Below are 26287 nucleotides of genomic sequence, written 5' to 3' on the forward strand. Positions count from 1 at the left end.
CGATGAAGACAACAGTAAGCAGATGCTGCAGAAAATCTTAACAGCACCAAATCCACAAGAAGTTGCCCCAAGTCTGCCACCTTCAACTTAAATAAGCCAATCTTTCATCTCTCAAGAAATGTATCTCCCATGAGAGAACTCTACGCTGCTCCCTTAACTAGCACGAGTGCCTTTAGAAAAAAGATGGACAGCTGGTTGAAATAAACAGCAAGTTGCAGCTGGCAATGAAACTTTAATTCTGTTTTGGTTCAGTCACCAGAATACAGAAGTGAAGAGCAGATGTTTGGTATACAGAACAAGAAGCAAATTAAACCTAACTTGACTTTTACCAACACAGTTAGGCTGGAATATGCTTGTGTCACCTTGACATTGACCCCATCTGTGCTATAAATTCAAAGCAGTATGGCACCACTTTAAATAGTCATGGCTACTCCCAAAAAGAATCCTGGGGAATTTAGTTTGTTAAGAGTGCTGAGAGTTGATAGGAAACCCCTGTTCCCCTCACAGAGATGCAATTCTCGAAGTTCCCAAGGAAGAGGGAATTGATTTGTTAAACTGAGAACTCTAGTTCTGAGAGGGGAAACAGCCTCTCCTAAGAACACAGACTTCCCAGGATTCTCTGGAGGAAGGAAGCCATGATTGTTTAAAGCGATATGATACTGCTATAAATGTATAGTGCAGATGAGACTCTTGATTATGCCAACAGAGTCTGGTTTAAACCAACAGCTCTATTCCCCCACAACAGTGAGAAGTGCTCAAGGTGAAACTTTGAGAAGATTGTGGTACAAGTGTTTTGGAAGCTCTTATACCAGGAGATCAGTGAGATCAATGGACAATCTGACTTTGGTGCTGCTTAATGTGTTCTTGGATAAGAAATCTAGATCTTGATCAAAAAGAGCTGTTGAATCACTTACTTTGGGCTTCATGAGCACCAAGAGCTTAGAATTGGAAGGTAACTGCAAAATGCAAATATTGACCAGCGGTATCAAAATGCCCTCTGACAGCAATTAATACAAAACAACGGGCAAATAGGGGACAAAATATAAAAGACCCTTTTGAGAAAATATGGAAACTGCTTACTGACAACACAAAGGTAAAAGGTAATGCACCCTTGAGATCCTCTGGAATATGAATCTTTTGAGCCATCTCGAAACCCTGTAATAAAAAATCTGGCAAAGAAAACCCTGTGAAGAAAATAGAAAGAAGAAAGTATTTAGAACAAAATAAAAAAATTCCTTCCAGTAGCACCTTAAAGACCAACTGAACTAACTCAGTTGGTCTTTAAGGTGCTACTGGAAGGAATTTTTTTATTTTGTTTTGACCATGGCAGACCAACACGGCTACCTATCTGTAACTGAAAGTATTTAGATCATTCATATGTGTAGCTGCTTAGCTGTTTATTTTATTTTTAATTTGCATCTTCAAAAAGTTAAAAAAGCGTATCTTTTTAAAAAAAAGACGGTGGCCTTAAAAAATTAAACTGTTCGGCAGATGCCCACAGGTGAAACCTTACATACAAATGGCAAACAGGAAGCATAGAAACCAGGATGTTGGTCTTGATTTGGACTTTGGGTCTTACACAGCAATGACGTTCTTATATTCTCTGAAAAGGAGAAATTGAGGCCTTCAACTATAAGGCACTAGCCTGTATCAGCTTCAGCTTCAGATGGGCCGAAGCTGGTCAAAATCTCACAGCTTCTGAGTCATGTGGCCAGCATGACTAAGCCGCTTCTGGCGAACCAGAGCAGCCCACGGAAATGCCATTTACCTTCCCACTGGAGTGGTACCTATTTATCTACTTGCACTTTGACGTACTTTCAAACTGCTATGTGGGCAGGAGCAGGGACCAAGCAACAGGAGCTCTCCCCGTAACAGGGATTCAAACAGCCGACCTTTTGATCGGCAAGCCCTAGGCTCTGTGGTTTAACCCACAGCGCCACCCGCATCCCTTGCACTATATATAGGAACCCTTTAACTTCGTCTGGGGTATCCTGTGTCAGGTCTGGAGATGCCATGCCTGCAATGGTCTCTCCACATATAGTGCTTCACTTTCCCCCGTAGACTGTCATTCAGTCCCATAAACCAGGGGCAGCCAATGTGCCTTCCAGATGCCGATGGACTACAACACCCATCCTACTAGACCATTGGCCATGTTGGTTTGGGGATGATGGGACATGGAGTCCAGCAACACCCAGAGAGCACCACGTTGGCTTTTCTGGCTACAGACAAAAGTAGAGAGGTGCACTAGGACACTCTTTTGGGGAGTGCCTAAATCTTCTCCTGGCACTAACCATTCAGAATTAAGCCTGGTCTTGTTCATGACGTCTATTGATCACATTTCTGCTGGGAGTTCCTCTTATTGCATATGAAGATGTCTTATGTTGTGTCCATCTAGCTTTGTATGGTTTTCTTTGAATGCTTGGGAATGAATATGGGGCGTTAAGAACATAAGAAGTGCCTGTTGGGTCCGGCCAATGGCCAATCTATTCTCACGGTGGCCACCCAGGTTCCTACAAGGAATGGCTTGACCACGAGACTGCAGAGGAAGGCATGTTTGGCACATCTTCACCATGATCAGCTCCCACCCGCAAACCAATGTCCCCACTGTGGAAGGATGTGAGGATCCAGAATTGGCCTCCACAGTCACTTATGGACACACTGTTAACACCATATTCATGGAAGACAATCTTACTTAGAATGATCACCGAAGAAGAAGAAGAAATTGATGGGAGGGAACAACACACAGTGAAAATATATCCAATGAAGCACCCCAGACTTATTCTTTTGGCTGGCAATGTAAATTTTCAACCTATTGCAACATATTACGGTGAACTGAAGTTATTTCTTCCATGAAGATCTTAAGAGACATATCATTTAATGTTTGCTGCAACAGAAACAGTTGAGCACGCCGACTTTCAGGGCAGTAATTCAACCAGGATTTCTCCAGAGCCCACAGCTGTGAATCAACCCTGTCATCAGGCGTCAGGGTTACAGCAGCAGCACATGGATTTAGGATAGTGAGTCAGAACAGAGCCTCAGGACAAAATGCTTCCTGTCTAAACCACAGTATGGATCCCTCAGCTGGGAGTACTGGCAACCTAAGAGTGCCGTGCATAGGATGTGCCTGTAATAGACAACTGACAGTTGCTGTGAAGGTAAAAAGGGAGATGTCTAATGGCATCTGCAAAGCGTAACACATTATAATGAGCTAGATCATGGCTTGTGACATAGACAGAGGGCTCATTCACACTGGGGTTTTAAGGTGGGTTTGAAGCTGCTTGTGTTTGTTTCAGTTTTGTGGCATCTACACAATATATTCTTTATCCACATTGCAGCCTGCACTGCCTACCTCATCCCCCATTTGAATTTTCCTGATTTGCAAATAACCTGATAAGGGAAGAAAATCCAGTATAAAGTCACATTACCTGACTGCAGATGCATTGCATTTTTGTAAAATAAAAGAAAAAATGTAACTATAGGAAAAGAATCAAAATATCACCATTTGCAAACATTGATAACTTTAATAGTTGTTTTTTTTAGAAAAGCACAAATATAACTGTACTTTAACAAAGGCATTTTCACCCTACCCAATTAATAATAATAATAATAATAATAATAATAATAATAATAATATCAATAATTACATGTATAGTGAGGCTCATAAACAACAAGGAGCACTGTAGTAGTGAAAAAGTAGCATACATTTGGTTTGCTTAAACCAGTTCAAGATGTATACAAGATGTTATGCAAACCCCGGGTAAAACACAGAAGCATTCTCAATGTTTTGCCCTCTGTTCAGAAACCCCCGTTATCAAGAACATGTTTTATTACAAGAATAAGTTTCTGTAGAACAATTCATACAAGATAAAAATGGTACAACTGTTGACCTTTCCAAAGAAACCAAGCCGTATAAAGAAAAAGATTATCAGAGAGAGAGAGAGAGAGAGAGAGAGAGAGAGAATATAAAGATTCCATCACAAGACTCTGGACAGCAAGACCTAGCTCAGGTGAAGGGAACCTCTGATGATGTGGCTTCTCCTGAAGGATCACCTGACAGCAGCAGCACGGTGCTGAAATGATGAACTGGTAGCTGGATCTTGGAGAAACCATTTGAATTTCCCACAACACATTGAGAAGGGGCATTGTTGGAAATAAAAAATGGCCGCTCCAATACTCAAATTGCCTGGCCTGCATCAAATGCTGGGTGAAAAATGTTTAAAGGTAAAGGGGGCCAGGGCAGGTGTGAGTAGAAAGCCCTCCTAGAGCACTAGGCAGCTTCCTCAGCAACCAACATGGTGGCACCACGGCAGTTGGCCACTCTCTAGGCTCAAAGCATCTCAGCTAATGGCATCCAGAAACTCTTCCACCAGCCTTAGTAGTACAGTTGTACCTTGGAAGTTGAACAGAATCCGTTCCGGAAGTCCGTTTGACTGCCAACATGTTCAGAAACCAAAGTGCAGCTTCGGATTGGCTGCAGAAACTCCTGCAGCCAATCAGAAGCCGTGGAAACCCCGTCGGACATTCGGGTTCCAAAGAACGTTCGCAAACCGGAACACTCACTTCCGTGTTTTGATCGTTCGGGAGCCGATTTGTTCGGGAGCCAAGGCATTTGAGATCCAAGGTACGACTGTATTAGGGTGCTGCAGCCAGAGACTTCATTGGCAGAACATGCTACAGTACAGATGACAGGATTCTTCTTTGTAGTTGAACACCTGTCACGTTAAGACTACTTAAAAAAGCGGAAAGAACATGCTTTGCAAAACTGATGGCTTCTTTTGTGCAAAACCTCACAAACACCTTGATACCTTTCAGCACATTGCAAAAGAATAGGGAGAGAGAAAGAACACACACTCACCAAAAAAAGTTCTGCAAAATAGTGAAAAATAAATAGATTAACCACCCACTTACCATAGAACGATCCACATGAGAAATTTACATCAGAATTCTGATTTGTGTATGCTTTGGCCCTAACGGGGCTTCCAAGCTCTGAAGGAGCGTAACTGGAGTGCAAAAGAGACACCCAGTTATATCCCATACCAGACTTGTTTGCGGCTATCAAAACAACTGGCTCTACTTCTATATTGATGGCTTCAAAAACAGCCCAGTATTTTACGTTGGTTAAAAATAACAGAGCATTTGCAGATTTATAAAAGGGGCAAATTAATACTGGAAACTTCTCTGCATGAGCAGACTTAGGAGAGCTAAAGAGCCCAAGCTTGCCATATCCACTGTGTAGTCTCTCCACGCCACTGGAGGTCACTTCTGGAAACAACCCGGTTTGGGGAACACACTGAGAATTGTCCCCACCCAGAAATGGGGGAGACTTACACAGATCAGCACCTGATCATTTCTGTTCCAGCCAACCCTGATCTCAGCAAGGTCTGCAGACTCCACACCCTAACACACATACCCTAATACCCATTCTGCAGACTCCATACCCTAACACACATTTTCTGAAGGAAAGGAATAGTGATGATGGCTAAAAGCCATTACATGTAAGGAACAAGTGGGTAGGATTTTAAGTCACCAATGCATCCTAAGAACAATGGCCCATCTAGTCCAGAATTCTGTTCTTACAGTGGCCGGCCAGATGTTTATTGGAAGCCTGTAAGCAGGGCCTGAATGCAACAGCACAGTCCCCACTTGTGACTCCCAGGAACTGGCACCCAAAGGCATACTGCCTCCAACAGGGTAACACAGACTCAAACTCCATGAATTTGCCTAACCTGCTTTTGAAGGCACTCAAATTGGTGGCCATCATGACTTCCTGTGCTGGTAAATTCCACAGTTTGGCTAAGCACTCACTCACATAGTATTCAAAGTTCATGCACTTAAGATTAAAAGTTTATGCTCTCACTAATAAGAAGCTGCTACAGTGCATGGTTTCATACATTTGTTCCTTATACAGCTGTGGCCATTCATCACAGCATTACAGTGGTACCTTGGTTCCCAAACTTAATCCATTCCAGAAGTCTGCATTCTAAAACCAAGGCGTGCTTTCCCATAGAAAGTACAGTGGTACCTCCGATGTGAATGGGATCCGTTCTGGAGCCCTGTTTGCATCCAGAGCAGAACGCAACCTGCGTCTGCGCGTCTGACGTGCACGGGTCGTGACTTGCCGCTTCTGCGCATGCGTGAGCAGCAAAACCCGGAAGTAACACGCTCCGTTACTTCCGGGTCGCCGCGGAGTGCAACCTGAAAATGCTCAACCTGAAGCTACCTTAACCCGAGTTGTGACTGTAATGCAAAATGGATTAATCTGTTCCAGACTTTTAAAAACAACCTCTAAAACAGCAATTTAACATGAATTTTAATATCTAATGAGACCATTGATCCATAAAGTGAAAGCAATAATCAATGTACTGTACTATAAAATAAATAAGACAGTATTGCAGATGATAAAAATAAAAATTATTTTTTTTCCCCTTACATGCACTGATGATAGTCATTGTTTGGATAGGGGGCATTTATCCATTTCTGCAGTCACACAATCAACCAGGAGCTGAACTTAATTCCACACAGTCACAAAAACAAGTCACAAAAACAAAGTCACAAGCCACAGTCACAAGTCAGTCCCATAAAACGAAGAACAAGTCACAGTCAAAAAAACGAAAAAGTCACACAAACAAAAACGCAAAAAAATAGCAAAAACAAAGGCTCCAAATATCACCTCTGTGTTGTGTGGGTGCTTGGGACTCAACAGCTGACTGACTCAAGAGGAATCCTCTGATTAGCAGCGGGGGACTCAATTTACAAATGGAATACACTCAGCAGGAAGCAGAACATGTTCAGCTTCCAAGGCAAAGCTCACAAATCGAAACATCTACTTCTGGGTTTGCAATGTTCTACAGTCATACCTCGGGTTGAAGTAGCTTTGGGATAAGTATTTTCGGGTTGCGTGCTGCGGCGACCCGGAAGTAACGGAGTGCATTACTTCTGGGTTTCGCCGCGCATGTGCAGACGGTCAAAATGACATCACACACATGCACGGAAGCGGCAAATCGTGACCCGCGCACATGCAGACACGGGTTGCGTTCGCTTCTGGATGCGAACGGGGCTCCGGAACGGATCCCGTTCGCATCCAGAGGTACCACTGTATTTCCAAGTTGTTCATAAACTAAGCTGTTCTAAAACCAAGGTACCACTGTACTAGAAATGGGTAGCTCTTCATTATCTAAGCAAAGAGATGCAGATTCAAACTGTGAGAACTCTAAATGCAAAATTAATTTTTTCCAAAGGGTTTTTTTTTTCCTTTTTTTAACTGAATTCATTTCACAGACCCTCCACTTCTGTGATTACCTGCAGGACACTGAACAAAATTACATTATCTGGGACATGATGTGAAAAACAGAACTGCTTTACACATTAATAACTCCCCTGCAGGAAAATGTGGAGAAGTTATTAAGATCTTGAATATCTCTAGGATACCGCAGAGGATGCATTCATAGGATGGAAAAACACACAACAAATCACTGAACTAGGATGGTCAATTTTATTTGTCCCTTCCTAAGTCCATTAATTTCAACAATTCTCCTCTGAGTAGAATTTAGTCAGATATAACCCTTTGATAGCTTTTCCTCAGTTTGTCTAATTGTACAGCCATTCATGTTGACGGCCCTCACTGCCTCTTGTGGGAAGCAGCAGTTTGGTCTTAAATCAGTAATCGAGTTATGTGAGACCATTACTAATAATATTAGCAAACCGTGAATATGGAAAATATGGGGTGGAGAGAACTACTTCTCTGCCTCGTTTTCTGAAAACAGTACTCTCATGCAATACAATTACATCTCTCGCTCTTTAAAAAGACAGCCTGGTTCTTTTCTCCACAATTTGTTTTAGTCTGCTCTTTTTTTCCAAGGTCGAATGTTCTTTTAAAATTTGGTCTAGTCCGTTGGCAAACAAACACAAACACTGTTAATTGCACTTAGATTAAAACCCACAAATTAGCTCAAGCGAAGCATTGTTATCAGCAAATTCATCAAGCAGCACAGGGAGCCCACTGGGTAAAAATAAAATAAAATAAGTACAATTGTGTGTAACCATGGTGAAATGGTTTTCTCTCTTCTTGACGGTGCAAAGTTTGTTTTTGCTGCAAAAATGTGCCAGGGCTGCTGAAACTCCTATGAATATCTAATCAATCTAATCATGAAGCTAGCAATAGGCTTGCAACAAAACAAAAAAGCACTCAGGAGCGTGAAACTAAAGTCATTTAGTTTTCATTAGTGGTTTGGAATGGGAAGTGACGGGGGAGGGGTGAACTGGGGAAATTTGCGTTTGAGCAGTAGACTCACAGAATCGAAGAGTTGGAAGGGATCCTGAGGGTGATCTAGTCCTATTTTCTGCAATGAAGGAATCTCAACACTCGGTCTCCCATCCAATTTGAAACCAGACCAGACCCTGCTTAGCTTTGCAAAGGTGCTGCTTGAACAAATGATGACTGATGACTTGATGGAAAATAACGGTAAGGCAAGAAAAGATGTATTGCTAGTCAACTGTTTGAAAGGTAGGCCTGGTGTATAAAGGGGGGGAGGGGGAGTTAGACGATGCCTATAAATATTCACTAGCCAGAATTGATATTTTCCTTCCACTGATACCTCTTCCATCATTTTTAGAGGTTTAACTGCATCCTCCATCTTTATCTCTGCAGTTATTTATGACAGAAGTTTCCCGGTCCAGTCCTATGAGCATTTTTTCTCACAATGTACAATCCCAGGGAGATATGTGCACAGGATTGCAGCCTCTGACCCTGCCTTCCATGAAACAACCACAGTGCAATGATCTCGAGAATCAGGCCATTGCTTATTAATAGCTTATTCTTCACAGCATTTCCAAATGCAACACAGGAAATGTTCACCAAGTTTTCTACATCCACTTTTGGAAACACTGAAATATTTGACTGCAAAAAACGATAATAAATAAAAACACAAAGTGCACTTTCATAGCATTTGTCATGATTATCTTTTTATATGACATGCTAACTGAAACCATGTTGCTAATGCAGGGAGAATGCTCATTAACCTGCTTATAACAACAGCCACTCAAGTGTGCAGAACCAGAAAGTTGGCCAGAAAAATAATACAGACGCTCTTGAGGAATAATCACATAAGGTCTGAAATGTGGGGTGAGCTTTGGGAATGGGAAGAGGCAGAAGACATATAAGCAGTACAAACAATGGCTTGGAACTGGGGCAGAGAACCTTTGTAGTAGTGACAAATTTAGAAGTGCAGGTCCCTTCCTGCTAGTCCTAGCCATGCCCCCTCACAACTATATCCCTTCTACAATTATATAACCTTCTATAATATTAATTTTTTAGAACTACCATTTTCTATGCATGTCCACAGGCAAATGATTTGGAGTGTTCCAGTATCTTCTTTCAGAGTGACTTGAGTTGTGTGTTTTTTCCCCATGAAGTTCGATTTCACAACATTCTACTGAAACTGAAGCAGCTTGTGTTCTTGGTGTCCCTAAATGCTTAGCTTGAGAGCATACAGAGGCTACAAAAGCTCCCCTTTCACGCTGACTGGGTGACTCTAGGACACTGGAGGCAGAGACCCTACAAGAGGAATGAATAGTAACAGACTGGTGACATCTCCATGGGCCACTACACCACTCCCTTTGGACCTCTATGTGCTGCAGTAGTGATGCTGATAACCAGCCATCACTGTCTGATTGCTCTTTGACTGTGTCTGACAAGCAAGCAGGCGGGAGCAACGATGACTCAGAGGAGAAGTAGCAGGTCCAACCATGGCAGTGAGTGTAGAGCAGTGAGTGGACAACTGAAGCCCTCCATATGGTGCTGGGCTACAGCTCCCATCATCCCCGTCTATTGCCCATGCTGGCTGGGTCTGATGGAAACTGGAACCACAAGAATAGGTTCTCTATCCCTGGTTTAGAACAATAGCAAAAAAGGCCTTCTCCCAATCCCCTTTGATATGAGTTTTTATACAAATATCTCTATGGACCCGGTGAACGGGTGGCATTGGTTTCTGAGCCACAGACACACAATAACATCTCATTCTGTTCTAGACCATCACAGACTTTGGTCAATGCAGCTGGGTTAGAAGACATCAGAATCTCCCTCTGTGCATGAGAGAGTGGCTTTGGGGCTGTCACCACTATGTTTCCCCATGTAACCAAGAATATCTATCAATATTGTTGCAAGCCTCTATTTCATTATCAGATCCTGAACTTCCACCATGTTATCCTTCCAGACCCAGGGTTTTCAGATTTTTGCAACTGGATCGTACAACTTTCTAGACACCTGAGTCGTTTTCTTTCACCGGCAGAACGCACTGCTAGGAAAGTAACCATATCTACAAAACTAATTGAAATATTTCAATGTGCCTTTGGAATGGACAACAAAAAAGGGGGACTCTCCACATGCTGCCTTGCCAGAACCTTCCTGCCATTTTAAAATAAAAATTCAAACCAGTTCTGCATGTCTACTTCTCCAGTGCCTACGGAGGGCAAGGAAAGATATTGCTGCAGAACCTGAGGAGGCAGGTATTCATGTACAAAGCTCCAATTCAGGAGTAATTAGATACTTAAAACCATAGAGAAATGAGATAAGCAACAAATTCACTAGCCAGCAAGCATCAGAGCCCTTGGAGAGCAAACCTGCCTTTTCTTTTGTGTGCGTTGCAGTTTGCATTATGGGGAAAGTCCGTAGCTCAGTCATGAAGCCTCTGCTTTGCATTCAGGTCTCAGGATCAGTCCCTGACACCTCCAGATAGGAGACGGGGAAAAGTCCCTCTATCTGAAATCCTGGAGATCTGCTGAGTCAGTAAGACAATAGCGAGCTAGATGGACCAATGACCTGACAAAGTATAAATTCACCGGCTTTTCATGTTAAACTTTACATTTAATTGATTATGCTGTTGATGAGATGCTTCCTCCCCACATCACTTACAAAGGACTTCAAGGGTGGCTCCCCCCCCCCCATTTATCTTTTGGTCACCTATTGGTTAAGCTTAGCTAACAAGGGTCTACCTACAAATATTTAAAAAGATTTACATTTGTATATAGGCATGTGCGCATATATATATCTACATACATACACACACTCTGCGCTGATGAAACAGCAACTGTCCACCTTCCTGAGCTGTTGTCCTTTCTTCTCAGAACGTGAAGGCATACACAACTCCGACAACAACTATGTTTCCAATTGTGGCTATAATTGCAATCCATAACAAAATGGCGTCGTTTGAAGAACGGGAGGCGTCTTCAGGCTGGTTCGGCATCGAAGCAGCTGCGTGGACGTTGGCGGAGGAATTAAACAAGGAGTATTCAGTACTAAAGTCCTCGTTGGGCGAATCCATGAAGGCTCCTCCCATAACTGGAAGCTGTGGAAGAAGAATTTAGAACATTAGGGTCAAGAATTGGAGGAAGAGGTCCATAAATAGATACTTGTTTGCTATCTTCCAGGTGCCATTGGACTACAACTTTCATCATCTGCTGTTTGTGGTGGAGTCCAGCAATATCTGGTGATATAATAGTGAGGATTGCAAAAATATACTTTTAAGAGAGGTGTAAGATAATTTGCACATTTTCATGAAAAATAAATGCTATGGGTGTTTCTGTTTTGCAGTGACTTTACACAAGCATTTCTTGTAGGAGGGTAAGAAAACTGTTGGTGCTTCTGGTTCTGTGCCTTAAAGCGAATACTTTAAAACTTGAAGACCACAGTGCACAGAGTTTAGCAGGGCCTGCCTCTTTATGGACTGTGTCACATGGTGTTCCAAAAGGACTCCTAATATGCAGATGATGGGTTTCAAATGTGTTATAGTAGAGGTGCATGAAGTGAGGCATACCTTCCAAGAGCCCTGGGGAAAAACGGCCATCCCATTTTTTCACACAAGATCTTGGCGGCCATTTTGGGTGCTGTGGTCTCATGTGCTTTTGCCCTGAAAAAGTGTTTCCTTTGTGATGAAAGCGAAGCACGGGTCACGTAACTTGCTATGAGCACATCCCAGAAGATGCACTTCCCAGTTTTGTGTCAGAAAAAGTTGGACAGTATGGTGAGGTAACAGTAGTTAGTGGAAGGAAGTGAGGGAGAGAGGGAGAGAGGGCTAGCAAGTGGCTAATTTAGCCCATTAGTCCTGGTTTCTGAAGGCCTGATGTGCCAGGCTGGTGATTCTATCCTCACTAAAGGATAGACCTATTCTGTATGACATCAGTTCAAGAGTCATTCTTCCAGAATGACCATTTCAGTAAACAAGGCTTGTCCAAGATAAATATTTGTTATGGGATTTCAGGCTTCTAACATAGTATCTTACATAGTTTATTGGTGGGAGGGGAAACCGCCCAGATGGAAAATATATTCATGTGGACACACAATTCAGCATGTCAAAGTGCCTTCTTGATCCCAGGCAAGAAACCAGTACTTTAGGGGGGTGGGAATTAAGAGTCTTTTCCTTCAGATGAATTTAAATTCTAATTCAGAGCTTGTCTGGAGCCCGGGACAAATTCTGCCATGAAAGCTAACAGCTGGGCTTGAAGTTCCTATGACAGGCACCCTCTGCCATCACCATTCCCCACAAATTCTGCAGTCAATTAAGATAAAGTTAACCATCTGATATGACAAGACCCATCATTTAAGAGAATTTTAAGAAACTTTAAGAGATTGAGCTGGGGTGCCCTCATGTCCTATTTTTAAGAGACGAGTCCTCAACTTGAAGGGCTGCTAAGCCATAAAACTCACTGAGTTAACAGAATCTACCTCAGAGAGGATTGCTGCATGGATAAAACAAGAACAGTACCCTCCATCTTTGCCACCCTGAGCTGTTTGAAAAAGGATGGGATACCACATTGCTTGGCACCTCAGTACCCAAGGGAATGTCTCCTCCCATATGATGATACCCTTGACAATGGAGCCCCTCATCTGAGTGTCTTCTTCATCAGAAGTTGAGGGGTGGCTTTGAGGAAGAGAACATTTCTCAGTGGTGTTCTGTAAGCTTGAGAATACCAGTTACTGGAAACCAAGAGAGTCAGGAGGAGTGCTGCTGTGCTCAGGTGCTACTTGAAGACTTCACATATGCATCTGGTTGACCATGGCAATAGCAGGATGCTTGACTAGATGAGCCACTGGCCCTAATCCAGTAGGCTCGTCTTACATTCATTCTTGCTGGGTAGTGTACTGGTTATGAAATGCTCACCCAAGGGAAAGTGGCTTGGGAGTACCTACATTGTTGTCGTTTAGGCATCAAGTGAAGCCTTTTCTGTTCTCCCAGCTTTCATGGTAGTGTTAACTTCTGTATTTTGCTAGTCATGTTAGTACATTCTCAGCTCTTGAGATTTTATTGTGTTTTCTTAGTGTGGTTTTGTAATACGTGGCTGTATGTTCACTTGGATGTTATGACTTACTGCAGACTTCCGCTGCATATTATTGCGTTTTTAAACCTAAAATGTCACACCTAAAGAATTTTAATAGGGATGGGATTAATCACAGCATGAAGATGACTGCAATGGAAAGTCCCTCCCTAATCTTCTTCCCTGAGCACCCCCTAAATCTGTTCTAGGGGTTACCCCAATTCTCTGGAACAGATTCAGGACACACAGAGACTGAGGGATGGGGACAAAGTCCCAGTGCAATAAATGTTCCACTTGCACAGTTATTTAGTTGAACACTGCCCTAGGTGTCTAATACCAATACAGTGGTACCTCTGGTTAGGAACTTAATTCGTTCCGGAGGTCCGTTCTTAACCTGAAACCGTACTTAACCTGAGGTACCACTTTAACTAATGAGGCTTCCCGCTGCTGCACGATTTCTGTTCTCATCCTGGGATAAAGTTCTTAACCCGAGGTACTACTTCTGGGTTAGTGGAGTCTGTAACCCGAAGTGTTTGTAACTTGAGGTGTTTGTAATCTGAGGTACCACTGTATACTTAAAAATCTTCTGTAGTACTATGTGATTTGAAGAAGTGAGCACAAAAGGAAAATGTGTAAGAGAAGCAGATCTTTTCAAATGAGCAACTGGGAAAACCCAGAGTTCTCTTCCTTTGGGGGAAGCTTGGGGAATTACTCTTCTTAATTGTCCATGTGAATCATTGTTACAGAAAGCTCTCAAAGTCTAGTGGTTTGAGAGCCTTTATCAGTGAATAAAGACACATCAGAGCTGGCCCTAAGCTCAGATAGCCAAATAGCTAAGGGGGCCGATTGGGTTTCTAACATGTCTCTACTAGGCAAGCTTTGGAGAAGATTATTCTTATAATTGGGCAATGTGCTATTTGTAGCAAAGCCCCACAATACATCATCTTTCCATTTAAATTGTACCCTCGGTGCCTTACTTTCCCCAGGGTTGGCAGAAAATCTTAAGAGATCAGTGTCAAGCCCTTTACAAGACATTTAGGGAAAGAGTTTGAAAAGGGGTGTTTTAGTCTATGTTTTCTGTATTCACAAAAAAGATCCCTAGAAAAAGCTCAGGAAACAAATGAAATGATGCTTGTGGAAACTGATTTTGTTTGGCACAAACATATACTAGCTGCGGGAAAACTGAACGATGTGGTTTAAAGCAATCTTTAGGTTTCCAATCGCAGTATCCAACAGAGGGCTCTGCCAGATTGTCTTGTTTATTGAGCATTCATCTTGTTTGGATGGTGGTTTTAGGATGTCGCCCAACACTGCCATTATCCAATGCATTTTCCTGTCACTCTCCTTGCCACAAAAGCCCCACTTCTTTTGGAAGTGGCTTTGTTGCGCAAGACCATCAACTCCACTTTGTATGAATGAATTATAGTGTGATGGTCTAGAAGCAGCCGGACTCAACAGGAAAATCTCTCATTAATGTCTTTCAGTAAGAGGGGAACCAGAGCATGGGGGTGGGGGGTGCCACAGCTCAGCGATAGAGCTCTGGCTTTGCATCCAGAAGGTCACAGGTTCAATCCCCCGGATCTCCAGTTTAAAACTGGGTCAGGTGGCAGGCAATGTGAAAGATCTCTGCTTCAGGTAGTGGACAGTCACTGCAACTCAAAGTTATCAATACGGGACTATATGGAAAATAGTCAGACCTGCTTTATAAGGCAGTTCCCTACATTTCCATCTTTCTACTCACCATCTTGTACATTTCAAGATTCTCTCAAGGTCATGCAAGTATTTGTGAACTCTGGGGGAAGATTAAGAACCTCGTATGCTTAAAAGGATACTAGAATCCATTCCAACTGATCTTGGCCCAGGACTAAGTTGTACAAACAGACCACATCTGTTTTCAGCAACAGATTATTGGGAAATAAAAAGGAAAGACTGAAAAACAGAAGAAACTCTAAAAATTTAGGTTGCAAACAACCCAGAACTGTTTTTTTGAGGGGGGGGTCAGTTCCAGATCTCCCCACCCTACATCTTTTAATTAAGAAATTCAAAATAAACATGGATCAAAGTGGAAAAGGTTCTCAGATGATGCTCCCTGAATCGAACTTGAACACTGGTGGTTTCCTATACCACAATGGAGGCCAGCAGTTCAGTTGAGGGGGCACAGGGCAAGTTGCCTGACACAGAGTTCTCTGTCCTCCAAGACCTTGAATCACTCCCTGCCCCCCTGCAACTGCTGCCTGAGGCAGCCGCTTTATTCTGCCCAATGGGACGGCTGGCCCTGCAGAGGATTGTTGTTTTAGGAGCCAGGAGAAGATGGGTTTCTTGCAGGACATTAATACATTAATACTTTGCACAAGAAATGTAAAGGAAAAGATTTAAGGTATGGCAGCCTGCTCATATTAAGGAAAAGAAGGCTTTTCGAGGGAAGAATAAATTCTTTCTAATGAAGCACTTATTGCTATGGAAGCAATTACTGAATTCAGAAAGCACACGACTGCACATGTGCCATGTATTCCGACCTTGTGGCTCAGCATCTCTTCACACCATTGTTTAAATGAGAGAGACCCAACATCATAAATATTTATCATTAGTATGCCATAATGAAAAAAAGTATGCTGTGATCCTCCCCCCAAAAAGCTAGCACATTTGACACCTATGTAACTAATAATTCTTACATGGAATAATGTAGATTTTCCTCAATCGAGATTCAGAATGAGTGTGCAGTTCCCACTGGTTCCATGTTCTGCTAAGAAATAAATTTTTTATATTGCCCCTCCTGGCCCCCTTTGCCTCAGCAACCTTCACATTTATGCCTTGAAATGTATATGTGAAAGTGAGCTTGCTCACAAAGGAAATCTCTTTGCTATGGATAAAAATCAGTGTTAAGAGTCAAGTACAAAAATGTTTTACTTAGTGAAAATAAAAATAAGTGCCCCAAATAGCAGGATGCTGTCAATAAATTCAGCCTGATACATTCAAAATATAAGAAAGAGAAAGAAAACTGAAAGAGAAATATAACAATGAAATTATATAAAGTGAAACAAACAAGACTAGCAACATAGTAAGTAGGTTCAAGTTTGAATTTTAATTCATCATAAAATAAATATCTATTTCCCCTTTTGCTCATAGTCTTTGTTATAAATAATAATAGGATGCAAAAAACAGATAGATGTGTAATGTTTCATGTTTTAAAATGCTTATATTTGTGCGCTAAATTAGTTAAAGAACTAGGCCACTAATCATAAATTTGTTGGTTTTGCTAACTTATAAAACTATTTGCTTTTTAATCCCATATATAGTGGGGCTGGATTTTTTTTTGGGGGGGGAATCTTGTATCTAAAAGAAAAATAAAATAAAATGTTGAAAGAGTTGTGGAGGATATGTCCTTTATTAATACTAATAATAAGTTAGTTACATTTTGTAAAAGCTGTGGTGCAATGTTTATGGTTATAGTTTGCAAAAAACAGCCAGAACCAGTAAGTTTAAAATACAGTAATAAAATTTCCAACTAGAAAACCCCCACATTATGATGAATGGAGAGCATCATAAGGATGTATATTATCATTGTACTTGCTATTCCAGTATATACAAAAAAAATACAATTTCTCCATATACTGAAAAGCAATACCAAGCAGCTTTTGCCCTTCTGTTCTATGGGAAGTTTCTGCCCTCCCTGAGCTCCCCAAATATATTTATTTGGTTAATTCTGCTTGTATTCTCCTATAATGAGTTCCCTCATTCATTTTTGCCATATTCCAAATCTTCTCGACCCACTCAAAGGGAGTGAGAGGAAAAAAGCTCCCCCCCCCAATTATTAGCAATTATTATTTTTGCTGCAGTAATCAAATTGATTACCACCCCTTGATCGCTATCTATGATAACACCTTTTAAGTATCCAAGCAGAAATATCTTAGGAACACCTATCCAAATGGAGCGTAACATTTCTGAAATTATTTCAGAAACAGAATTCCTAAAAAAGGGGGGGGGGCGACAATTCCAGAAAATGTAGGTGTAATCTGTTAGCAGATTAAAACCAGTGCTGCATGATATATACAGTGCCCCCTCCCTCACTGCATGCTGCAGTGCAAATATTTTTAATATTCCTTTTGGGGGAGGGCAGTTTGTGGTACTATATAAGGAGCTGCTGTTCATGAATGTGTTGTAAGCTGCATTGCTTGCGTACAGTCTCTTGCATGTGTTTAAAGGGGCTTCCTGGATCAGGGCCAATAAAGAAGAAGCCTTGTTCCGTAACTAATGTAATATCAAACCTAAAACCAGGGGGAGGGGGAATCTACAGCAACATACATCAACACATATGTACCTCCTCCACCCGCCCCAGCCACCCTTTCAGAACCTAGGAAGTTGCTTTACAATAAATCAGGTTGATTTGTCCATCTAAGTCAGTACTGCCCACATTCCCTGGTGTCAGACCCTTACATATCTACCCTGATCAGCTGTGATTCCTGCAATGTAGGGGGCAGAGCCGACACAAGACATTTCGGCACCCGAGGCAGACCCCAAAGCAGAACCCCACTCCCTGCCTGGGAAGAAGGAGTGAGGGGAAAAATCTACATCAGGAACAAGAGAGGAAGAAAGATTGACATTGGGACCTGCTGCCCCCGTGGATTCTACCGCCTGAGGCGGTTGCATGCAGGACAGAGTGCCAGCCAAGCTCTGCTTAAAAACCTCCAAGGAAGGAGAGTCCACAACCTCCCAAGGGAGTCCATTCCACGGTCAAACAGCTCTTCCTGTCAGGAAGTTCTGTCTGGTTTTTAGCTGGAATCTCCTTTTTTTTGTAACTTGAAGCCATTGGTTTGAGTTCTATCCTCCAGAACAGGAGAAAACAAGCTCGCTCCATCTTCCATGTGACAGCCCTTGAGATATTTGAAGATGGCTATCATATCGTCTCTCAGTTTCCTCTTATCCAAGCTAAGCATACCCTGTTCCCTCAATCATTCCCCAGACCCTTGATCATTTTGGTTGTCCTCCTCTGCACACGTTCCAGCTTGTCAATCAATTAAATTTACTGTACAAATGAATCAGAAGTGATTCTACTTAGACACAGAACATTTGTTTGGACAACATGCTGTGTAATGGTGAAGAGTACCCAGCTATCTAATTGGGGGAGAGGATCTGCAAAACAGAGTTTTGTCTCTCCACACCCTGCCTCTGGACTCCAGAAGGATATTTTCACATGGTCCCTTCCAAGACACCCTTAAGGCTTCATCCCTGCAGCAATTCTGGTCTATCTTAATTTAGAAGTCCAAACGCATAACAAGAGTGATACAGACAGGTTGATGGCAAACTCCGTTTGCACGCTTCCATCCATGACCTTGCATTGCTGGTTAATTGTCGAATTAAATCAAAATAACAGAAAGCAGACCTTGGAAACAGCAATGGAATAGCCATTTTTGAAATATACAAAATTAATTACCTCACATTGCTCTTGTAATTACCTCCCATATCATTGTGAAATGAATACAGGATGAGAGTATAATGTTAAATAAAAAGTCAACACACACACATTATTTAAAAGTTCTTTGCAGAAGGTAAATATATCCCTTTGTCCCTCCCCACTTTATATATTTGAAAACCCTTAAAAACTATGAAATGGAGGTGGGCATTTTCTTTTTTCCCATTTTGTTTATCTTAAACAAAAAGCAAAAAAACCAAACACCTCCTTTGAGAGTCCTGCTGTCAGGGACAATTCACATTCTAGTATTGCTACTGGGCTTACAGTTTGATGTGGGCAGTGACCTGTCTCTAAATAGGTATATTTACAATTGCACCCCCAAGGTGGCTGACTGTCAGGTGTTGAGAATGAAGCATTTTCTGCCATTACCTGCAGCAATGACTCTACTCAGTTTAGTAAATACATCTCAACGTGCCTCTATAGAATGGCATCCCCAGACAGAATGAACCAGCCCAAGGCTTGTATACCCCCCAAAGAATATCAACATGCCTTCTGCACTGAAACTTGGCAAAGTGCCTTAATGTGAGATAACTGGATGTTCATTCAAGTTTTAGATGTTGGACTGTGATTTGAGATTTAACAGTACTATGAGGTTTATATCACTGCCGCAACACAATAAGCAGAAGAATGTACAGATGACCTTGCAGACAACTTCATTGTCCAGAAAGTGGGAGAAGCAACAAGAGGAACAGCCATTTTAGATCTGGTCCTAACCAATGTTGATGACCTGGTTAGTGGGGAAGAAGTGGAAGGATCATTAGGCGCGAGTGATCATGCTCTTCTGAAGTTTACTATACAGCGGAAAGGAGCAGCCAAGCATACTAGGACTCAATTTCTTGACTTTAAGAAAGTCGACTTCATAAAACTTAGGGAACTGCTGGGTGAGATCCCATGGACAGCAATACTAAAAAGGAAAGGGAGTTCATGATGGCTGGGAGTTTGTTAAGAGGGAGATAGTAAAAGCACAACTTCAGGCAATACCAATGAGACGGAAACATGGAAGGTGCCTAAAGAAGCCAGGGTGGCAGACTGGAGGAGGGCAAATATTGTCCCTATTTTCAAAAAGGGGAAAAGAGAGGACCCAAATAATTACCGCCCAGTCAGTCTGACATCAATACCAGGGAAGATTCTGGAGCAGATCATTAAGAAAACAGTCGGTGAGCACCTAGAAAGGAATGCTGTGATCACCAATAGTCAGCATGGATTTTTGAAAAATAAGTCATGTCAGACTAACCTGATCTCATTTTTTGACAGAATTACAAGCCTGGTAGATGAAGGGAACGCAGTGGATGTAGCCTACCTTGATTTCAGCAAGGCATTTGACAAGGTGCCCCATGATATTCTTGTAAAGAAGCTGGTAAAATGCGGACTTGACTATGCTACCACTCAGTGGATTTGTAACTGGCTGACTGACCGAACCCAAAGGGTGCTCATCAATGGTTCCTCTTCACCCTGGAGAAGAGTGACTAGTGGGGTGCCACAGGGTTCTGTCTTGGGCCCGGTCTAATTCAACATCTTTATCAACGACTTGGATGATGGACTCAAGGGCATCCTGATCAAATTTGCAGATGACACCAAACTGGGAGGGGTGGCTAACACCCCAGAGGACAGGATCACACTTCAAAACGACCTTGACAGATTAGAGAACTGGGCCCAAACAAACAAGATGAATTTTAACAGGGAGAAATGTAAAGTATTGCACTTGGGCAAAAAAAAAATATGAGAGGCACAAATACAAGATGGGTGACACCTGGCTTGAGAGCAGTACATGTGAAAAGGATCTAGGAGTCTTGGTTGACCACAAACTTGACATGACCCAACTGTGTGACGCAGCAGCTATAAAGCCAATGCAATTCTGGGCTGCATCAATAGGAGTATAGCATCTAGATCAAGGGAAGTAATAGTGCCACTGTATTCTGCTCTGGTCAGACCTCACCTGGAGTACTGTGTCCAGTTCTGGGCACCACAGTTCAAGAAGGACACTGACAAACTGGAACGTGTCCAGAGGAGGGCAACCAAAATGGTCAAAGGCCTGGAAACGATGCCTTATGAGGAACGGCTAAGGGAGCTGGGCATGTTTAGCCTGGAGAAGAGGAGGTTAAGGGGTGATATGATAGCCATGTTCAAATATATAAAAGGATGTCACATAGAGGAGGGAGAAAGGTTGTTTTCTGCTGCTCCAGAGAAGCGGACACGGAGCAATGGATCCAAACTACAAGAAAGAAGATTCCACCGAAACATCAGGAAGAACTTTCTGACAGTAAGAGCTGTTTGACAGTGGAATTTGCTGCCAAGGAGTGTGGTGGAGTCTCCTTCTTTGGAGGTCTTTAAGCAGAGGCTTGACAACCATATGTCAGGAGTGCTCTGATGGTGTTTCCTGCTTGGCAGGGGGTCGGAGTCGATGGCCCTTGTGGTCTCTTTCAACTCTATGATTCTATGATTCTATGACATTAAAGATCCATTCAGTCAAACATCCTGTTTCCTATTTGGGGCTGATTCCTTCCAGACTGTTGTCAGACCCACTAGCGAAGAACCATAGTGCTGCATAGAGATATAACCCTCATACATTCCTAATTATTCTTATTCTTATTTATTTATTTACACCCAGCCTTTCCCCCTGACAGGGACTCAAGGTGGCTTACAGGTAACATAGGAACAGCTAAAAACAAGGTGAGAAAAAATAATTAAAAACAATTAAACATTAATATAATTAATATTGTATATAAATAATAGAGATCTATTAAAAACATAATTACAATAAAAACAGCACGGCACCAGCCCTTGTTATAACAGTAATCTTAGCCTAACTGCTATAACCCTTTCTTTTATATATGCCATTTCTCCAACCCCACTCATCCGGGTTATGAAATCTGGAAGGTGTGTCAACCATCATCTCAGACCCTCCCCACGAAAAATTAGGACCATGTCATTTAATTGGTATTTTCTTCGGATCAACAAAAAGTGCACCAACCTTAAACACTGGAAAGAAAACATGTGCCAGAAAAATCTGGGCAGGAGTCCCCCAAAAACTGCTTCCCCCCAAACTGACAACCCACATTTAGTATCACTTCTGAACTTACCTGTGTGACAGGTAAGGACTGTTTATCCTTCCCCTTCCCTTTCCCAGCCATTGATTCACTACATATCACAAACGTTCCTTTTGTCCTTAACAGGGAAAAGCTATGGTGTTCTGAATCGTTAACTTTAGAAAAGGGAAAAGTCTTTTCCTCCCTCTCTCATAGGAACTAGAGGTCATCGAATGAAGCTGAATTTTGGAAGATTAAGGACAGGCTAAATAAAGTATTTTTTCACATCCTGAAGAGGCCTTTGAGACGGCAGGCCTGCAAGCATCAGGACATCAGTGCAACAGCGCTTTTCCTACTTGTGATTTCCAGCAACTGGCACTGCCTCAGACACATAGTCGTCATAGCTAGGCCATCAATGGCTTCTAGCCATGTTTGCCATGTTTTTCTTCTTCTTTGGAAGGCAGTACGCTTCTGAATACCAGTTTCTGGGAAGCACAAGTGGGAAGAGTGTTGCTGCACACAGACCCCGCTTGCCAGTTTTGCCACTGTGAGAAGAGGATGCTGGACAAGGTGGGCCATTGGCCTGATGTTCTTAATCCCTTCCGTTTTAGACCAAAAGCAGAAGCTGGCCACATGTGTTAATCCCTGCCTTCTGTTTGAGAAGCAGAAGCATGATTTTTTTTTATTAAACAAAAGCCAGGGAACCAAGAAACCAAGCTCTGTTCCGTTACCATCACCACACATAAGCACTGCATCCTGAAATCTTTGCAAATAAACTGATAAAGTGTTAAGCTCTGCTGTAAAGAAGAATTAAAAGCCAGCTTTGAGATGTAATACAGGAACCATATGAGAAGCTTTTCCCTTCAACCAGAGCCTCAGAGAAAAATCATAAGAGATCTGTTTAGTTTTGTAACATTTGCCTGGAAAGGAGGCTGAGTAAACTCGCCCTTGCACTGTTTATGTGTGTGCAATTAACATTTTGTGCGGTTAATGTAAATATTTCTTTTTAAAAACAAAAATGCATGGGGCACATTAAGTTTACATTGTTGGTTATTTTATTCACAGTGCTGAAAATTCAGCCTGAAAAATAACCAGCCCAACCTATGACTCAATCTGTGCCTTTCAGTAATCTTTTCTGAGAGCATTTGCTATTAATCGAATTACCGTCGCTGTGCATTGGTGAGCCAATTAATTCTAGGGCCTCGTGACGTATGCACATTTCTTCATGATCTCAGTTTTAAGAGAGGGAGAAAATGTGATTCCATGAGGTGCTATTCAAGTACCTTTTACTCTTGAATAGATAATAATAATAATAATTTATTATTTGTACCCCGCCCATCTGGCTGGGTTTCCCCAGCCACTCTGGGCGGCTTCCAACAAAGATGAAAAATACACTAAAATGTCACATATTAAAAACTTCCCTGAATAGACCCACTGAAACGAACAAACCTAACTTAAGCAATGTTCATTAATTTCAAAGGACCTTCTCTGAGCAAGACTTAGTTGAATGCTACTCATGACTTCCCAAAATGGCTGCCATGCATTCTTCCTTGAAATAACTTGAAGCAGTAATTGATTCAAGGTATGCATTGGCTCTTTGTGGTGACTGGGTAACAAGGTAAATCGGGGTGATTCGGCAGATGGGGTCTTCTCCTCACCTCATGAGTTGAAGCTTGATGCCAATAACATCTTTGAATTGGATCAGGGCCACACATAGCACCGTATCTTGACTTTCTACTGTGAGATGAGCTCCATTAGGTCTTTCTCCTTGAATTGTTTCTATTCCAGCTGGTTATTTTAAGACTTTTGAGAGCTAGTACCTGACTTTCCTTGTTTACTTTCCCTCTCCATTTTCCCCTTTGTATGGTGTCTTTTATGGTGCAAGCCAGTGGGCAAAGGCTGTCTGGTTTTTACTGATCTTATGCAAGCTTCTCCGAGAGCCTTATTGATGGATGAGCACATGTAAAATAAAATGCTTAAAACAGACAAACAAGCAGCTCTGACAGCCTGAATGGGTGGGATATATCAATGGTTTGAGTACAGGCAAAAAGAAATTGTTGACTGATACAGAAGATTATTTATTACTTATGTATTGCATTTACCGTATTTTTTGCTCTACAAGACGCACCAGACCATAAGACGCACCTAGTTTTTGGAAGAGGAAAACAAGAAAAAATATATTCTGAATCCCAGAAGCCAGGACAGCAAGTGGGATCGCTGCGCAGCAGTCCCTCTTGCTGTCCTGGCTTATGGGATAGCCGTGCGCAGCCTCTCCCGGGAAAGGGGAGCCTTCATCCCCTGCCCGGGAGAGGCTGCACGTGGCTAAGGCTCCCCCAAGAGCTGCACTCCCTTTAAAGAGCGTGCAGAGTGTGTGTGTGGCTCTTAGGGGCTTTTCCCAGGGGAGGGTGAAGGGCTGCCCTTCTCCCTCCTTGAGGAAAAGCCCCCAAGAGCCGCACACATGCTCCATGCGGCTCTTTAAAGGGAGCGCTGAGCAGAGCCTCCAGCCTGCATTCGCTCCATAAGACGCGCACACATTTCCCCTTAATTTTTAGGAGGGGAAAAGTGCGTCTTATAGAGGAAAAATACGGTACATATTTTTCTTCATTGAGCTCAAGGTGGTTCTCTCCCTCATTAGTTCCCCACAACAACCCTGTAAGTATGTTAGGCTGAAAGGCAGTGACTGGACCAAGATCAGCCAGTGAGAGTATAATGTCTGAGTTAGGATTTGAACCCTAGTCTCCCAAGTCCTAGTCCAACACTCTCACCACTACACTGAATCTGTAACCTCTTTTGACCTTTTTTTGCTGATGTAGTTCATTTTGCCAATTCATAAGAGACCGTCCTTATGTGGGCCATTGATAAGCTTTCCTCCCCACAAGGCTGCCCCCTTGCCTCAGAGCTCCCGTTCTCCCAAACCATGGGTATGCAAACTAAGGCCCGGGGGCCAGATGCAGCCCAATCGCCTTCTAAATCCAGCCCACGGACAGTCTGGGAATCAGCGTGTTTTTACATGAGTAGAATGTGTGCTTTTATTTAAAATGCATCTCTGGGTTATTTGTGGGGCATAGGAATTTGTTCTCCCCCCAAAAAAATATATATAGCCCGACCCCCCACAAGGTCTGAGGGACAGTGGGCTGGCCCCCAGCTGAAAAAGTTTGCTGACCCCTTCCCCAAACATTCGGTAGAGCTTAAATAATGCAACTAGGTTGGTTTAGGAGTCTTTACTTGAAGAGATGCTCTACCTCCATTGTTGACAGATGTCCCCTGAAGCCCAGCAGAGAGAGCACTTTCCCTACAGGCAATGAAAGATGTCTTTTATTCAAGGAGGCGTATGGTGACTATTGTAGCCAGGAGGCTGTTCTAAGAGAGCGGCTATTTTAACAATATTTATGCACACAGGCTCAGTTGACTGCGGCTTCATGGAGAACCACACCCCACATCTGCATGGAAGGATTTGGAGATAAGGGCCCCAAGAAATGGGAGTGGCTCTGTGAGCATGCAAGGTTACAGAGATGCATCCTCAGATCACTTGCCTCATAAGAAACGCTCTTGCACATTTGGGAAAACGAGAATGCTGCGGACAGCGACAGGCGAAAACCCCCCAAACTCTTCTGAAGCCTGCCTGACAGTTGCATACAAGCTTCAAGAGAAAAGAGCTATGTGGTTCGATGCAGAAAGGCTGTCTAATTAGCACTGCGATTTGCATTTCAAATGCATCAGAGTAAAACGGCAACACAGGGCTTTCTCAAACAGATGCTCTCAGGCAGGCTGCTGTTCCACTGGGCTAATGACTGTCATACATAATTAGGTCACTGATTTCAGAGGGTTATGGGGTTTACCTTCCTAGCAGGAAAATGTTTACAGTGTATAATGAAAAGGGGTGGGGGAAATGTGCTCGAAACTCAGTACCCTAATGAGCGTAAACGATAGGTTTTTGGGTACAGTATTTCCATTGAAATAAAAACACCAATGCATGATAGAATGATTTAAGGAACAGCATAAAGAGATTCAATTGCGGTAACCTAGAATGCTGGCTGCCAGTAAAGACAGAAGAAGTAGCCACTGATAGTGTTAGTCTCCATGAACTGGTATAATCCTCTTGAAGCCATCCAACTTGGTGGCCATCACGACCTCTACTGGGAGCAAATTCATAGATTAACTAGGTGCTGTGTGACTGTTGGGCTATGAACGACTCTCGTTTAAATGGCCCTACTATATGTAGGCTAGGGATGCGGGTGGCGCTGTGGGTTAAACCACAGAGCCTAGGACTTGCTGATCAGAAGGTTGGCGGTTTGAATCCCCGCAACGGGGTGAGCTCCCATTGCTCAGTCCCAGCTCCTGCCAACCTAGTAGTTCGAAAGCACGTCAAAGTGCAAGTAGATAAATAGGTACCACTCCAGCGGGAAGGTAAACAGTGTTTCCGTGTGCTCCTCTGGTTCGTCAGAAGCGGCTTAGTCATGCTCGCCACATGACCCGGAAGCTG

At 42.6% G+C, this 26287-nt stretch overlaps 1 protein-coding gene and 1 long non-coding RNA gene across 2 annotated transcripts in view; one reads left to right on the top strand and one right to left on the bottom strand.

The window, feature by feature from the left end:
* The first annotated feature begins 5495 nt into the window (after positions 1-5495).
* LOC309345623 lies at positions 5496-7257 on the top strand. Its single transcript, XR_014158329.1, has 2 exons — positions 5496-6018; positions 7139-7257. It is a non-coding gene; the product is annotated as an uncharacterized lncRNA (long non-coding RNA).
* Positions 7258-7642: 385 nt separating this feature from the next.
* The window catches only part of LOC309344710 (uncharacterized protein C14orf132), a 42605-nt gene continuing 23960 nt past the window's right edge, over positions 7643-26287 (bottom strand). Inside the window, exon 2 of the mRNA XM_081867342.1 lies at positions 7643-11342. Coding sequence (XP_081723468.1) covers positions 11118-11342 — 225 coding nt within the window. The 3' untranslated portion in view covers positions 7643-11117. The remainder of the gene's footprint in view (positions 11343-26287) is intronic.

This window comes from Podarcis erhardii (genome assembly GCF_964252035.2).
Source record: "Podarcis erhardii genome assembly, chromosome: 1".
NCBI lineage: Eukaryota > Metazoa > Chordata > Lepidosauria > Squamata > Lacertidae > Podarcis > Podarcis erhardii.